This window comes from Petaurus breviceps, unplaced genomic scaffold (genome assembly GCF_028583685.1).
Source record: "Petaurus breviceps papuanus isolate PSGF00001 unplaced genomic scaffold, PetGlider_PUasm1.0 128, whole genome shotgun sequence".
NCBI classification, from domain to species: Eukaryota; Metazoa; Chordata; class Mammalia; order Diprotodontia; family Petauridae; genus Petaurus; species Petaurus breviceps.
Window position 1 is genome coordinate 5291729 of NW_027185664.1, and position 16823 is coordinate 5308551.

The 16823-nt window shown below is 36.9% G+C and overlaps 1 protein-coding gene across 4 annotated transcripts in view; it reads right to left on the bottom strand.

Moving 5' to 3' along the window:
- Positions 1-16823, bottom strand: part of LOC138171839 (E3 ubiquitin-protein ligase NEDD4-like) — a 507053-nt gene that overhangs the window by 237008 nt on the left and 253222 nt on the right. For all 4 annotated transcript variants that reach the window (XM_069101437.1, XM_069101446.1, XM_069101443.1 and 1 more), the window contains 2 exons: positions 5749-5830; positions 2376-2414 (listed from right to left, as the gene is read on the bottom strand). In XM_069101437.1, the coding sequence (XP_068957538.1) occupies positions 2376-2414; positions 5749-5830 (121 nt within the window). The remainder of the gene's footprint in view (positions 1-2375; positions 2415-5748; positions 5831-16823) is intronic.

A 16823-nucleotide genomic window follows, 5' to 3' on the forward strand; every position in this document is an offset into this window, starting at 1 on the left:
ATGTTTGAAGTGATCCAGATTTTTTAAAAAGAGAACACATGAGACATCGCACTTTGGACCAAAAGATTAAAAATGATGCCTCTACATCATAGAGGGACATAGGTGTAAATATCAGCTCTAAGAATGTCCACGGATCCTTGGAAAAAATCACTTGGTCCTCTTGGGTGTCAACTTCTTCATTTGGTGAAATGAGGGGCTTGGATTAGAATTGTCCAAAGATTCAGTTTATGTTTTATAAACTCCTAAATGCTAGACACACAAAGGCATCCAGAATGACCGATACATCATAACGTCATGGAATTCTCTATATTTCCTTGATGCTCTTTATCTACTTCTCAAATGTTCTAGGAGCAGCTAGCATATTATAAATTATAAGGGCATACTTAAGGCCCTGACTCTGACACAAACTTGCTGAGTACATGTGGGCAAGTCATTTCACCATCCAAGATCTTGTTTTCCTAGACTGTGAAATAAAGAGACTGTTAAACAGAGATACCTCAAAGTTCTTATCTGGTTCTAAAATTCTATGATACTGGAAAAAGTAGGACAAAAATTGCCTTTTTTCTTTTCTACCCATGGAGAGGAAAATTTTGATTTCCTTTAAAACCATAATTTCAAGACTGTATTGAAACATCCAATAAGTAAGAGATTTGAATAAATCCCCCATATGTCTATTACCATTTTTAAATGAAATAAACGTGGACAAGTCCTTGTGTAGCAACAAAAAAAAAAAAAACACCACATGCATCATTTCTGTTTGCAGATTAAATTAATGAGGTCGAGGTTAAATGAAAATCGAACAAAAGTAACAAGACAATTTTATCAGGATGGAGTCAAGAATTGGTTGAATTTTTGATAGCGTGAAATCTACGACATTCAAGATAATAGTACCGGAGAGGACACTAAAAATCTTGAGATGGCATGTAGTGTAGGTGATTTCTTCCTTTGGTTTTGTTCTTTAGCCTAGCTTAGTGTAAGGAAAAGCACTTCTAAAAGTTTAAGAAGAAGAAAATATAGAATTAAATGTGGACTAGCCAATGTTTGTTGAATAAAAGAGTGTGTCCAAATGTTTGCTAAATGTGACCAATGCATTAAAATGAAAAAAGCCTTAACATATTTGGAATTTAAAAGAATTCAATATTGTACCAGAGAAGTTTCATAACACAAGCACGTGGTTTTGGTTTTATTCATTGATTTTTCAGTTTTTAACTATTAAAAACTTTCTCTACTAGAAAGCATAGAGGGAAACTAAATGACATTTAGTGATGCCAGGCTTCAGATCTGAATGTATTGGAGAAGAAGTCAAAAAGTTTTGCAAGTATGACAAACTATTATATGACAAACTATTAAGACTAGATAGACCATTATGTTACTAAATAATTTTTAGAGATTTTAGTGCTATTCTGAGAATTGTAATGCCATTCAGTTGTTCCAGAGGTTGACTCAATTAATATTCCCCCCAAATTAAAGCAATTAGCTAACAATAAAAACTGGGTAATTACTTTAGAGGATTCTTTAAGTTAATTCACAGCTCATGCTTCTCCCCAGGGGGCTGCTATGAAAGATTAAGAACTACTGACATTTTACCTAATTTAGTGATATTAATAAGACAAAAATAACTTTCTTCTAAAAAGAAATCCAGAATTGAATTTCAAAAGCCTTTCCTAGTTGAAAATTTTAATTTTAGAACTTTTTTTTTGCCTATCTCTAAACATCTTTATTATATCCCTACTAAAAATGAGTTTAAAAAAATATCCAAGTAATTTATTAAAATATTTGGTTCTTCCCTATATACGTTAACTAATATTTAAATGAGTCAAAGGCATAAATAATATGAGAGCTCTTCTCATTCTTTGTTGTCGTATTTAACCTTTTAAATGTATTGTTCAAAGCAAAATGTCAGAAAGTAAATGTTAGGTATTAATTGCCACTTGGCAGGCACAATTATGGTTACACTTGTGCACAAAGACAGCCCCATTTATGGAATCCTCTGAGGAAAGTAAGTGTACTATTGCTGTGACCGTTGCACTAACAAATTAAGACTGAATAAGCAGTTCCATGTCTTTGTAGTTTTTAGATTTTTAGTGATGATATTTTCTTTCATTCACATAATCCTTATACCAGAATGAAGCAGTACCATATTTTGTTTTTAGCACTCTTGGCCTTTTAAATTTCCCTCATTAGCTCCTGGTTTAGAGAAATTGGAATACTATAGCCTTAAAAAAGAAAAAATCTTAGCCAAAATGTTCACCATGCAACAAAATTGAAAATAAGCAGTAGTACGGCTTCTCTCCCCAAAATAAATCAAAAGAAAATGTGTTTAACTAGTTATTATTAGGAACAAATTGGTGTAAATAAGTTAAAAAAAAACTTACTCTAAAATAAAATTCTTCATTCCATTTTGGATTCAGTGTCTGTAAGAGAAATTATTAATTTTTAAACATGTTTTATAATCTTTAGAACTATTACAGGTTTCTAATACAATTGAAGTCATAAGATTTATATGTATATCCTGGTGCTTATAAAGAAAATATGCTACCTAAGAAATCCAAAAAGAGCCCCCAAACCCCAAAGAAAACCAACACAAAAACCCCCAACTAGGTAGCCAATTGATTGAAATTCTTCCACAGAGAAAACCATGCGTGGGAGTGCATTTATGAGGCAGGGGATCTAAAAATAGATTCTAGACTATGAATAGAAATCTATCACTAGAACAGAGATCACCAGGGATCTATATGGAGACATTGTGGGGAAGAGAAGAAAACCGCGTCATTTATTAAAGCAGAAATAATAATATGACACAAAGATGAGGGTGGATTTAACTGTCTTTCTGCTATGAAGCAATAAAATGCTTGGGGGAAAGGGTAGGAAGACTGGGTTTGTTTTAAATTCAGCATTTGCCAATTAAAAATTAAGAACTGCTAAACTTGGAGGGAATCTTTCACAATGGGGATCATTTGTATTAATGAATTCAGGAAAAAGAAAATCACATAACGTACAAACCAAAGGAAAAAAAATATAAAATTTTAGGACTAGTGTTTTTTTCTCAGAATTACATACATTTATAATATAATACACACATATATTAGTTGTGAAACAACAGAAAACAAACAAAAACCATTTGCCTGCTCAGCACAATGTACCTACCCAGATATGCAGCATTCCCCAAAATGAACCAAGATCATATTTCTAGTGAAGAAGTTTATCTCTGACTTTTAGTCTCACACAGGAATGAGACTTTATACATATAGACACACATGCATTAACATATGCATTTGAAAAAAAAAATAGATCCAAAAATATTTTTTACAATTCCTTATTCAGTTTCTGTTGTATGCTAGCTAGACTCATACTGGATCATCCCTACCTTTATCAACCTATTTCTTTAAGGTAAGGTTTCATTGAAAAAGAAAAAGACAAGAGGTTCTCATTCTGCATTGTAACATATAAAACAAAAGACTGTTGTGCAAATGGCATACTGCACTGGCATTAAAATGTCAAAACTGCCTTTTCTCCACAAACTCTACAACTAAAGATTAAAAAATCCCAACAGACAAAGTTGCATTTTTTTTATTGAAAAGTATGCAAGGGGATAAGAATGAGAAAGCTACAGGGAGAAAGAAAGCAAGAGACATAAAGGAGAGGCAGGAAGAGAATGGAAGGGCAAAGAAAGAGAAAGGGAGGGAGAGGAAAAAAATAGGGAGGGAAGGAGGGAGGGAGGGAGGAAGAGGGACAAAAGGAAAGGAAGGGAGGGAGGGGGAGAGAGGAAAAAAAAGGATTTGACATGGTGTCAGTCACCTGGGCCCAGGACTCCCATTTCCTGCATAAGGATGAGACCCTTGAGGCATGCATTCCGGAGGCACAAAGATAAATGGAAAACTACAGAGCAATAAAAATGTATAGTAAAATACACAGCATGGAGGAATAACAGAGAGATGAAGAGAATGAAGATGAGAGTGATTCATAAACAGTGAGAACAGGACAGAAATACTAACCAGGATGTTGGCAGTCGACTACCCCAGGAGGCAAAGAAAGGAAAGCAGCCACCACTGCAGACAGCAGGGGTGCAGGGGCAGGGGGAAGGAAAAATTGGTTTTTAAATCCCCATAGCAGAAAACACTTCTCAATGCTAGAAAGCTTTTGTCGCTTTTGTTTGTTTTGTTCGGTCTCTCTTGAGAGAGAGTGGGCTAGGAGAGCCCTGCACTCATTCCTACCTAGCCAGCTTCCTTCCTGCCACACTGATGGCTGAGCAAATGACAGCTAATAATGCAGGAAACAATGGCCGGCCACCAGCGTCCTCCACAGGATGCTCCCAACTAATCAAAACACATTCTACTATTTTGAAAACAGATTTTTAATGCCAGGCACCGAGAAACAGTAGAGGCTACACAATAATCATTTTTCCTTTCACGAGATGACCTCTGTGATGAGCTCAGAGAAACTTATGTCGTGATGCCCATGAAGCAGAAAGCCAGCACTGCAGTAGCTGGGATAAGATTACAGCAGTCAGGGAAGCCCCAAATCACTTGATTGGGTCAAGTGTATGTCACACAAAAACAGAACCAAAAAATGCAAAGGGTGAAGGAAAAAATAATGATCACATTCAAAATCATAATCAAGTGAAAATAAGACTGTTATTTTCATTGAAAACATAGGTACAGTGTTGAAGTTTCCTGTTCTATAAATGGAAAACATGCAAATAGAAGTTTAACTCTATTTTTTCCCTAATTACTCTTTTATTTTATTTACCATTCATAAAGCTAAACAAGCATTTAATTCTTTTTGATATTTGTTTCTTTTTATACCTCCCAAATCCAGATGCTGCTCAGTTTACTTAAAAATTATTTTAAATTATATATCTAAACTTAAAATATTTGCAATTTAAGCTATAGAATAAGGACAAACACAAATAAAGGCACCTGCCAATTTTGTTTAAAACACTCATGTCCTAATTTAAGAACAAGATTTTTATTACTTCTGTTAAAAATGAAAGGAAACAGTTTTTTCTCCCTTAAAAAATGACTAGCACTTAAATTCCCTCTACTCTATATAGAATTTAGATGCAATGTGGCAGAGTATATTTTGGAGTGTCTTGGGATTGGGAAAATCTAGGCTCAGATGTTAACCCTGAGTCTCAAGAGCTATGTGACCATGAACAAGTCATTGATCTTCTCAGGTCCCAGGCAGCTCTCTAAGAACATAAATTATTGATCTGTTGAAGAGAGTATCTATACTGGGAATTCCCTATGTGAAATTCCAGATTCTTAAGTTAAGGCTGCGGCACTGCCCTATTTCCTTCCTCCTTATTCCCCCAATCCCATCTCCCAAAGCCTTTTTAATCAACAGAGAAACTTTAATTAAATATTTTTAAGCTAGACACTGAGAGTCCAAATACAAAAGAAAGACAGTCCTTGGACCTCAGATCCACAGCTATAAAATAAGAGAGTTGAACTTGGTGGCTTTTAAGTCAGTCAGTGTCTTAATTATATACTGAAAATGTGCCAGGCACTGTGTTAAGTACTGGCTTTTTAGGATCTTAAGCAAATACATGAGATATAAAGAAAGAGGAGAGGGGGAAGGCTGACAACTGAGTGAGTAGTTACAGGCAATAAAGGTAAAAAGCTAGGCAATCACAGTGTTTAATGGCTCAAGGTACAAGCTTCAGAAAACACATTGATTTGAAAGAACCTGACTAGTTACAGTTTTTACACAGGCAACATGACTTTCAACTAACAATCGATTACATACCTTTTTAATGGTTTTTGTCTGCACCAAAGCAAGCTCTCTGTTCTCATCTGCTACATACAGCGAAAGTTTTACGTATGGATCACTGCAAGAAAAAAATTCATATTTACTATGATTATACTTTCCCCACAGTGTGTATACATTTGATAGTAATTTAACATACAAATTACAAAGTCAATGCTAAGTGCTCAAGGTTCATATGAATTTTGTTAACCAGGCAATAGTAAGGAGCTTTTGACAACTACTAAAAATATTACTCAGAAAAAAAACCACATGGTTACCATTAGGTTACCTAGGTCTACAGGACTTTCAAAGCAGATCATTCTTTTCCAAGTACATTTATTAAACACTTATTTGTAAAGAGCAGTAGATACAAAGACAAAAAAAAAAAATAAGAAACAGCTTTTGACCTCAATATCTACTTAGTATTAGAACTGAAAGGGATGTTGAAGACCATCAAATCCAATCCTCTCATTTTACACACAAGGAAACGAAGGCCCAGGGAGAGGAAGTCATTTGCTTGACAAACTCTCACAGTCAGCAAAGTGGAAAGTGATCCTGGGTCCCAAGGCTCTCTCCACTATACCAGCAGGTACATTCTACTTGGGGACGCGACATAATAAAAGTCAGATTAATAAACAAGAGACATAACTGTAAAGTACAAAGTAAATCAGGAAAGCCTTACTGTAAGAGGCAGCATTTGAGATGCACTTTGAAAAATAAGTTATTTAAGAAGCCCAAGCTAGGCATACATAATAATGAATCACATTCTTTATTCCAAGAAAATTTAATTTTAAGCTTCCAGACAACAGAGAGCGCACTTGTCCTGTTGGTCATTCCTTCGTTTCAAGTCATATCTAACTCTCTATGACTCCATGTAGGGCTCTCCTGGCAGAGATGCTATAGTGGTTTGCCATTTCCTTCTCCAGCTCATTTTACAGATGAGGAAACTGAGGCAAAAAATACTGAGAGACTTGTCCATGGTCACGAAGTTAATAAGTTTCTAAGCCTACATTTCAACTCAGGCCTTAAGCTTATTGTTAAAGTACAAATCTCATCTAACCTCATTATTTTTTCCCCCCTTTTTGGAGTGGGGAGGGCAAAGCAATTGGGGTTAAGTCACTTGGCTTAGAAAGTGTTAAGTGTCTGAGGCTGGATTTGAACACAGGTCCTCCTGACTCCAGGGCCAGTGCTCTATTCACTGTGACCCCTAGCTGCCCCTACCCCATCATTTATAGGTGAGATGAAGAGAGGTGAAGAGACTTGGTCCCACAAGCCCACAGGTAACAAGAAACAGAACTGAACAGGTTTTTCTAATACCAAATCCAGGGTTCTTTTTAGGACAGAGGGGGTGTAGCCTCTATTTCTACTCCAAGAAAAAAGAAAACTGAAATATGCTTCCTTAAAGTGGTAAAACCACTTTTTCCACCCTTACTCCTTATTTTTCACCAGCCTCCCAACTGTTCCAATAACAAGACCCTCCATCTCTTGGCTCCAGGCATATTTTTCTCTGACTGTTCCCTAGGCTGTCTGTCCCCTCTCTGCCCCTGCTACTGGCTTCCCTGGCTTCCTTTAAGTCCCAACTGAAATCTCATTTTCTACAGGAAGCCTTCCCTAAACCCACTTAATTCTAGTCCCTTCTTTCTTTCAATTATTCATTATTTATCCTGTACATAACTTGATAGGCAAATGTTTGTTGTTTTGTTTTGGTTTCCTCCCAACTAGAAAGTAAGCTCCTTGAGGGCAGGGACTCTCTTTTGTTTCTTTTTGTATTCCCAGTGCTTAGCAGAGTGCCAGGCACTTAGGAGGTGCTTAATAAAGGTTTATTGAATTGAATTTAAATGGTTTGTTTCTAAACACAGTTAATTACTAAGGAAGGGGTCAACAGGCTAGGTTATTCCTCATTTTGCAGATTAAAGGCATGAGGGCAAAGTGGGCTAGAAAGTGAATTTCAGATCCTCGTTTCCTCACAGGGATAATGGAAGATAAGAACCTTTTGATTGAATGCAGTCTTAGGATAGTTATATCTAAGATAAAGGACTCATTTTGTAGGTAAGGAAACTGTGGGCAATGAGTTGTGACATGCTCTAAGGCATATGCCTAGTCAGTCCAAGCCTGTCTCAAGCCTAGTCCAAGATGCTTCCCAACTCAGCCCAGATGACTCAAATAATAAACAACTTTAGAAATTGTGGATTCCTTTGGAAAGAAATGTCATACATAAGCAATAACTATTTCCCCTCTTCATTCAAAATGCACTTCTACTTGCATCTCTTTGCTGACTCTGAGATTATTAGATATTGATCAAATCAACCACACCCATGAGAATTTAGGGTCCCTAAGAATTCCCTCTGTTAACAAGGAATTTCCTTAAGATATACTAGCACCACCTAGAAGTTCTCATGGTCCTTGTCTATATAATTACAATAGATGTCATATTTGAAGACCAAAAAATTAATTTTACATTAATATAAAGTCACATCAAGAAAAACATGATATACTCTAGTCAGAAAATTTCTTAAGAAATCTTTTCCTTAAACGGAGTCAGAATTGGTCTTCTGATAACTTCATCCTAACTAATTCAAGTTCAAGATCCAACAAAACAAATAAAATCATTCTTCTACATATCAAAACTTCAAATACTTGAAGTCAAATAAATTCCATCTAAATCTTGTCTTTTACAAGCGAATCATTTACAATTAATTAGAATATGACTTATCTTTTACCTTTCTTTGAGCTTGATATAGAATAGGTACTTAGTAAATGTATGTTGATTTATTTAATTCTTTCAGCCAATCACAGAACATGTTTACTCCATCTTTTTGCTATCTTTAGGGGAGATATGTAGGAGTATGTTGATCCAATCAGGTCCCTTAAAAGCATGCCATGTTGTTTAATATGCATTATTAATCTTTTCTCCATCAGTTTCTTATGTCTAAACAATGATACAACAAATCAAGTTGTGCTGAATTCTGAGGTGTAAATGTTCACACTGAAAATCTGACAATCAGTTCACTGGAACAAGTTGGTTGCAGCACATTCCCTGGGTAAAGGCTTGGGCATAAAACCCTGTTTCCTAGGATACAGACTTGGGCATAATCTCATTAATTTCTTGGTCCCCTTATCACCTTCTTTCCTTATTATTCAAACTTTCTGAATTGAATTCTGTCTTTACAGAGCTCACCTCTCAGATATGTATGTGAAAAAAATATATATGTATTCATTTCCATAAATGACATGATTAAAAGAAATTAACATCATGCTGTAAATTCAGGAATAAACCTGGGTTCACAGTCTTTTCCACACTGAGTTCATGTGAAGTCTGTCGTTTGATGAGTACATTCAGCAGCTTTCTAAATACCCTGTCTGCTCTACACAATTGTGCTTTTCAGCCTGAATCCTTTAGTCTAAAACATCCTCTTAAACCCTCATAACTACATGTCAGGCTTCCTTGTAGGTTACAGCTGTGTCCCAGACAAGCAAGGATGGGCCACAATACCTAAGGTTATGCTTCAGTGAATCCTTTCAATGTTTACTCTGTCACTACTGAGCCAGATTAGCTCATTTCAGTTCATCCTTTGCACATATGTAGGGAAGAGGACTAGCTTGGAATGTGGTTACAGGGCAAAGTCTTCATGGGAGCTGATGAGGCTGAATGGGTGAAGCCAAACTCTAAATGTGAGTGTGATGTTCTGCCTCTCCAAGTAGGCTGGCACAAAGGATGCAGCAGGAGTAGAATCTGGGGATGCAAGGTCACTTGGTGACCAGGTAAAATTACATTTCACTTTAATTATTTCTATACTTTTGTGAACTCAATTTATCTTAACCTCTGTAGACATCTCTGCTTCTTGTTTGGTGACCAGATAAATGTGTGGTCTATTCCTAAATAGTGGCAAAAAATTAATCCTATTATTTGCAAGATATTTTTAAAAGTGGAGGGTGTTAAGGGCAAATAAATTGTAACACTTCTGTGTGGCTATTAGGCAGGATTCAAGAGCTTGAAAGGACCTCTGAGACCACCTACTCCAATGCTCTCATTCTTCTTTTTTTTTTTTTTTTTTTTCTTTTTTGGAGGGCAATTGGGGTTGAGTGACTAGCCCAAGGTCACATGGGCTATTTGTGTGTGTGTGTGTGTGTGTGTGTGTGTGTGTGAGGTGTCTGTGGTTGGATTTGAACTCAGGTCCTCCTGACTCCAGGGCTGGTGCTCTATTTACTGAGCTACCTAGCAGCCCCTAATCCTCTCATTCTTAAAGATGAAAAAATTAAGATTCAAAATGGAGAGGTCCAAAATGGGGGAGTAAAATTCCCAAGGACATACAAGTAAAAAACAAGAGCCAGGATTCAAACACAGGTCCCTTGATTATAAATCCAGTGCTCACCACACAGTACTCATTACTGTTTGTATGTCCTAACTACATTTTACTTTAACTATTTCTATACTTGTTCTTTTATTTTAACCTCTCTAGCTATCTCTGCTTCTTGTCTGGTCTGATGCTGGATGTTTGTCCATGAAGGAAAAATGTTAGTCTGCTGCCAGCCAGCAATGACTGTTTTATGCCTCGTTCTCTGAATAATTCATACTCTGCCTATAGGGTTGGGTGGAGAGAAAAACTGGAATACTTGTCAACAACTGCCAGTCCAATGAGGGTAATTACTATGATTAATCATTGTCTTGATGTCTGATGTTGAAATCTCCTGCCATCTCTCCTCCCTTTCATTGCCAAATTTCTTAAAAACAAAATAATAAAAAAAAAAACACAAAACAAAACAAGCAATTCTTTTTCCCTCCATCTTAACACCTCTTACCCACCTTTTGCCAAGAACTGTAGCAATAACTTCCCAGTAAGTTTACCTGCAGTCTTCCACCCCCCCTTCCCAACCCATCTTTCAAACAGGTGCTAGGTTAATATTCCCAAACTACAGATTTAATTATGTTGCTCCTCTCTTTGGCTTTTAAAGCTCTATAAGTAGATCCTGTCTTTCCAGACAAAATGGGATTGGACCTCCTGAGAGTGCCATTCATACATCCATTTCCCTTCCCTGACTTGAGAAAATAAATTAATGCCCTCATCATTCATCATCATTAAAAGAACCTCATGGTCAGTTTTTACCTTCTTAATTTTTTTATTATTCCATTTTTGAAAATTCTTGTCATAATCAAGTGTCTTTCATAAAAAGGCACTTAATGTTTTCTGAATTGAACTGAATTTCAAAATGTTTTTCTACCTGAGCAAATATAAGAGAGTTCTAGCCTAATTTGCATGCCTGGTATGAATTGCACTTATCCTATGAAACATAATAATCTGAAATAATCCAAGTGTTGATGTCCCAGAATTGATCAAAAAGGGAAAAATTTCCAGATTTGTGACCTCAAGACTCACGTCTTTTGAATTTCAATTTGTATTGATTCTATAGAGACAGAAAATCTTATGAGTCAGATGGAACAGCTTAGTATAGTAGAGAGGAACCTAGACTGGGATTAAGGTGACCTAGAAAAAAATCTCAGCTCTGACAGGGACAACTCACTTAACTACTCTAAGATTCAGCTTCTTTATCTATAAAATCATAGATTTGTAAGAAAAACACTTCATAAACAATAAGGTGCTACGTAAATTAATTACTAGCTTATTATAGCTTTCAGAAGCCCTGCCAGACCAGATTGGCCTATTTTCTCTATGTCTATCCAATTTCAAAACCAAAATTAAAAATATTTCAATAGAAAAATATATAAGATGAAAGGAAGATGAAGGTGATAAAGTATTTATATGATGCCTATTATGTGTCAGGCACTGTGCTAAGTACTTAAAAAACACATCCATTTACCAGCTCCTTATCCATTATATCTACTTCTCCCTACTGTTCCCCCCACGGCACCCTCATAGAACTCTGGGCTAACCTGAAAATGGACACAGAACAAATGTATTTTTTGCTTGTTTGCTCACTGGCTCCCTTTTAAAAAATGTTTCTGGTTACATAAAATGATGGTTTTTTTTTTTAATTCATTTCTCATCTAATTGGAATGTAAATGGATCAAAATTGGGAACTCTGGAGAGTCTGATTAAATTGTTGGTCACTTGTTGAATTTATATTCATATGTTTAAAAATCACCTCAAAGATATTTTGGTCTTTGAGTAATATCTGATGGTGGATTTGTATAACTAATTTTTTTTTATATTTTTAGAAATGTTATCAATTTCTTAATTCATTTATCCAAGATGAAAAAAATCACACAGATATAAGCAGAAGTAAAATTCAAATGAGGTGAAAAGTATTCAGCTAATTTCCAAACTACTTCCTTTGGACCTTGAAAATTAGTTCCTGAATTGTATTCATCTTTTTAAAATCCCAGACAAAAGCATGGATAAGGATCCTATTGTTTAAGTCAATATCCTATAACCTCTGTCTAATAAAAAATAAAGTAATGTTTCAATGGTAAGAATTTCTATAGACATTTAACCTATTTTGTTAAATGGAAGGGGAAAAGAATTGTTTTAAATTTAGGTGACAGCAGTCATAAGTTCACATGACCCTAAGTTCACATGATCCAGACATGTTTTGAATTACTCACCTATTCATATATGTACACACATAACAAACCATATTTACACAATACTTTTAAGTTTTTAAAAAATGTTTTCCTAACAACAATACCAGGGGTTGTATTATTAATACCATCCCCATTATAAAGATGAGGAAACTGGAGATTATGAATCTTCATAGCTTTGTCCAGGATAAAAAAAAAAAAGCTAAAAAGTATCAGAACCAAGATAAAAATACAAGCCCTTTAAACCTCTAAGATGAAGGCTCATTCCACTAAATAATTTTTAACCATAAATTCACAAATTGGACATTTTTAACAAAATCCTAAAAACCAAAGTCAATATACTTTTTAAAAAGTTTCTGTTTTTCTCCATTGTTTTATTTGATGTCTAAAGGTTCACCTCTGCCAGAGATTCCTTCTCTCCATTTAACTGTGAAAAACTGTCTGCTTGTCCTTGAATTCTGAGAACACATACCATATCGAGGGACTAGCATTAGGTTACAATTCATCAAACATTTATTAAGCACCAATCACGGCATGCACTAAGATCTGTGCTAGGAAATCAGGACATAAAGAAAAAGTAATCAGTTTGCATTCTACTAGGGGACACAGCGAGTTTATGTGTGAGTAAATTTAAGGTAAGTAATCTCAAGAGACAGACAGCAAAAATACAGAAGTGGGGTAGGGAGTGGAGGGATGTAGGGAGGAACAGTGAACTCCAAACATGGGAGACCACTTGTGCCTTATTTTCCATCTGACTGCATTCTTCTGAAACTTCTCTTACTCTGCCCACCCTCCCTACCATGCCCCAGGAACCTCATATGGGGGGAAAACCTCATCAACCTACAAGACCTAATCAGTCTTGGCACTCACACCTCATCACTACCTCTGTCTCTGATTTGAGGGTAGATCCATGAACTACAAAAGTTCCATTGTAGAAGGGGGATCAGCACAGAAATCTCCTCATTTCCACAGCTACACTGCTTTAGGTCTTTATCCCGTCCCCCCTTTCAGCTTCCTTTTGTGTTTTCTTCCCCTATTAGAAGGGTAAACTCCCTAAAGACAAGGACTCGCATTTTTCCTATTTGTAGCCTGAGAGCTTAGCACAGTGTCTGGTAGATGGTAAGTGCTTAATAAACATTTAAATTACTATTGAGGCAAAGGCAAAGAGTTCCCCGAAGATAGAATGTTGCCTTTGGAGCCAGCCAATAAGGAGGCTTGTTTTCACTAGACTGGAAGAGCAACAAAGAGAACGAAGAGAAGCAGAGAAGGTGACACAAACGAACAGAGCAATTTGTTACTACCCAGTTCAGTGTAACAATGTATACACATTTCTTTTTAAAATTCGACACATTTGCAGTTTCTTATGGGATCCTTTCTTCTTTATATAGGGAAATGCTCATTGTTGGTGGTAGTTGACAATTATAAAAGATATTTAAAGGAAAATAAAAAAAATCTAAGTAATGATGAAAAATGAAAAAAAAACTCATTCTTAATACTGTAAAGGCACGTGAGCTATAAATTATTCTCCTTAAATAAACAGTATTTCTTGTCATGGTCTGAGTACCATGTGTATGTATGCATATATAAATATACTTTTAGAGTTGTAAATTTACACATTATCATATGTATTTATTATATATTTGTCAATTATTATAATTTTTTTACAAATTAATTAATCAACAAGCTGTTATTAAGAGCCTATGTGCTAAGAGCTGTGTTGATGTTAACAACACACACAAAAGAAAAAGAACAGCTCCTGCCCTCAATTAGATTGTTCATATGAATGACTCCACCTACTGTCCCAGGACCAGAGCATCCCTTCTTGATCACCACTCCCCTGTATGTCTCTCTCAGTAGTAGAATTTAAGTTGCTTGAGAGAAGGAATCATCTTGCTCTTTGTATTTTTATCTGCAGAGCTCTGTCCAGAGCCTGGCACAGAGTAAGCATGTAGTAAAGGTGCCGACGACTATGCAAGGTTCAAAACCAAAAATTAAACAGTCCCGATTCTCAAGGAACATACACTTCAATGTGGGGGTGCTTTGGGTATTCCTTAGGCTAACTATGGAAGCTGGAAACAGAAGGGAGTAGTATCCCCACTGTACAAATGTGGGAAACTGAGCCTCCAAGAAGCATTCATTTGCTCTAGATTACACAAGAAAGGGCAGAGCCACTTTACAACTGCAGGTTTTCCAACTCCTAGAATGAAGATTCTTTCCACACCACCAGGACTCTCAGATGGAGTTCTGGAATCCAGCATTCCTAAGCAAAGGGTCTAAGAATGATCTCAGGCAAAAGGGATTTCTCTGGGTTTCTGTGTTTCCCAGGATTGAGAAACCAGAATAACTAGATTAGTCTGAAAGAAGATACTTTGAAAACTGTAAAATCCGGTGGAGCCAAGATGGCGGAGTAGAAGCATGACCTTCCCGCAGCTCCAGCTTCCACCTTCCCCAATCCATGTAAAAAGGGGACTCTAAACAAACTTTGGAGCTGCAGAACCCACAAAATGACACAGGAAAGTTAACCTCATGCTGAGGACAGCCCGGCAGGCCAGCAGGAATCCAGCACAGTGCTCTGGGAGTACAGCCCAGCCGCCTAGCCCGCCTAGGCTTTAGCCCCAGGACGGTCCCGACCAGCCGTCAGCCTGAGGGACTCCAGATCAGCAGCAGCTATGGCCCTTTCCAGGTTTATCAACACATAGATGCGAAGGACAAAGTGAGAGGTCAGTGCAGTCTGGACTTTGGGACAGTAAGTGGGAGTACATGGCTTTTGCCATCAGGGCGAGAAGCCTCTGAGATGCCGGCACAGCCAGCCAGTGCCACATGGCAGCTTCAGCTCCTGGTCTGCAGAGTATAGGGGGACCAAGCACTAGTCTGAGAGGTAATCGCTCTTACTTTAACCTGCTTGTATCTGGATTGCAGTCTAGGGTGGAGGTCCTGGGGTGTGTGTCCAGCTTGCCAGAGCATGTGGAGATCTCAAAGAGGGCACCCATCTAAAACCTCCGGCAGCTGAAAAAACAGCAGCATTTGTGACTAAAGCTCCCCTGTCTGGTGGCAGAGTCCTACTGTGGCAAAAAGCCCAGTGGTCAAGTGACTGAGGGGCGACATGACCAGGCAAAAGAAACAAAGCAGACAGAAGATTCCAACATTACATTCCTTTTTTGGGGACAAAAAGGAGCAAGGCATGGAACAGGGGAAAAACAGTGAAGTCAGAACTCCTGAACCAAAAGCTTCAAAGGAAAATACAAGCTGGTTACAGGCCATAGAGGACGTTAAGAAGCAGATAAGAGAAGTGGAGGAAAAATTGGGAAGAGAAATGAGAACAATGCAAGAAAATTATGAAATGAGAGTCAACAGCCTGACTGAGGAAAATAACACTTTAAAAAACAGACTGACTTAAATGTCAAAGGAGACTCAAAAAGGTGAGGAGAAGAATGCCTTAAAAAGCTGAATTTGCCAAATGGAAAAAGAATCTCAAAAGCTCAATGAGGAGAATCATTGCTTCAGAATTAGACTGGAGCAAATGGAAGCTAATGACTTTATGAGAAATCAAGATGATGTTAAACAGATCCAAACAAATGAAAGAATAAAAGGCAATGTGAAATATCTCATTGGAAAAACCACTGACCTGGAAAATAGATCCAGGAGAGACAAGTTAAAAATTATTGGACTACCTGAAAGCCATGACCAAAGTAAGAACCTAGAAAGCATCCTCCAGGAAGTTCTCAAATAAAACTGCCCTGATGTTTTAGTACCAGAGGGAAAAATAGAGGTTGAAAGAATCCACCGATCACCTCCTGAAAAAGATCCCGAAAAGAAAACTCCTAGGAATATTATAGCCAGGTTCCAGAATTCCCAGATTAAGGAGAGAATTTTACAAGCAGCCAGGAAGAAACAATTTGAATATTGTGGAAACACAATCAGGATAACCCAGGATCTGGCAGCTTCTACACTGAGGGATCGAAGGACTTGGAATATGATATTCCAGAGGGCAAAGGAGCTGGGATTAAAACCAAGAGTCACCTACCCAGCAAAACTGAGTATCATGTTTCAGGGGAAAATATGGTTATTCAGTGGAATAGAGGACTTTCAAGCATTCTTGCTGAAAAAACCAGAGTTGAACAGAAAATTTGCCATTCATATATAAGAAGCAAGAAAAGCATGAGAAGGTAAACAGGGAAAAGAAATCATAAGGAACTTATCAAAGTTGAACTATTAACATTCCTACATGGAAAAACAATAATTGTAACTTATGAAACTTTTCTCAGTAGTTGAAGGGATTAAAAATATATACATATGTCTATATATATATATATATATATATACATAAGGATATATGGGCATATGAATACATATGTGAATATGTGTATATATGTTTACAGGTATACATAGAGGGCACAGGACCAATTTAAAAGGAAGGGATGATACTTAAAAGGTGAAATTAAGAGGTGAGAGGAATATAATGAGAGGAGATGGGGAGAGACAGATTGGGGTAAACTGTCTCATACAGAAGAGGCAAGGGAAAATGGTTACAATGGAA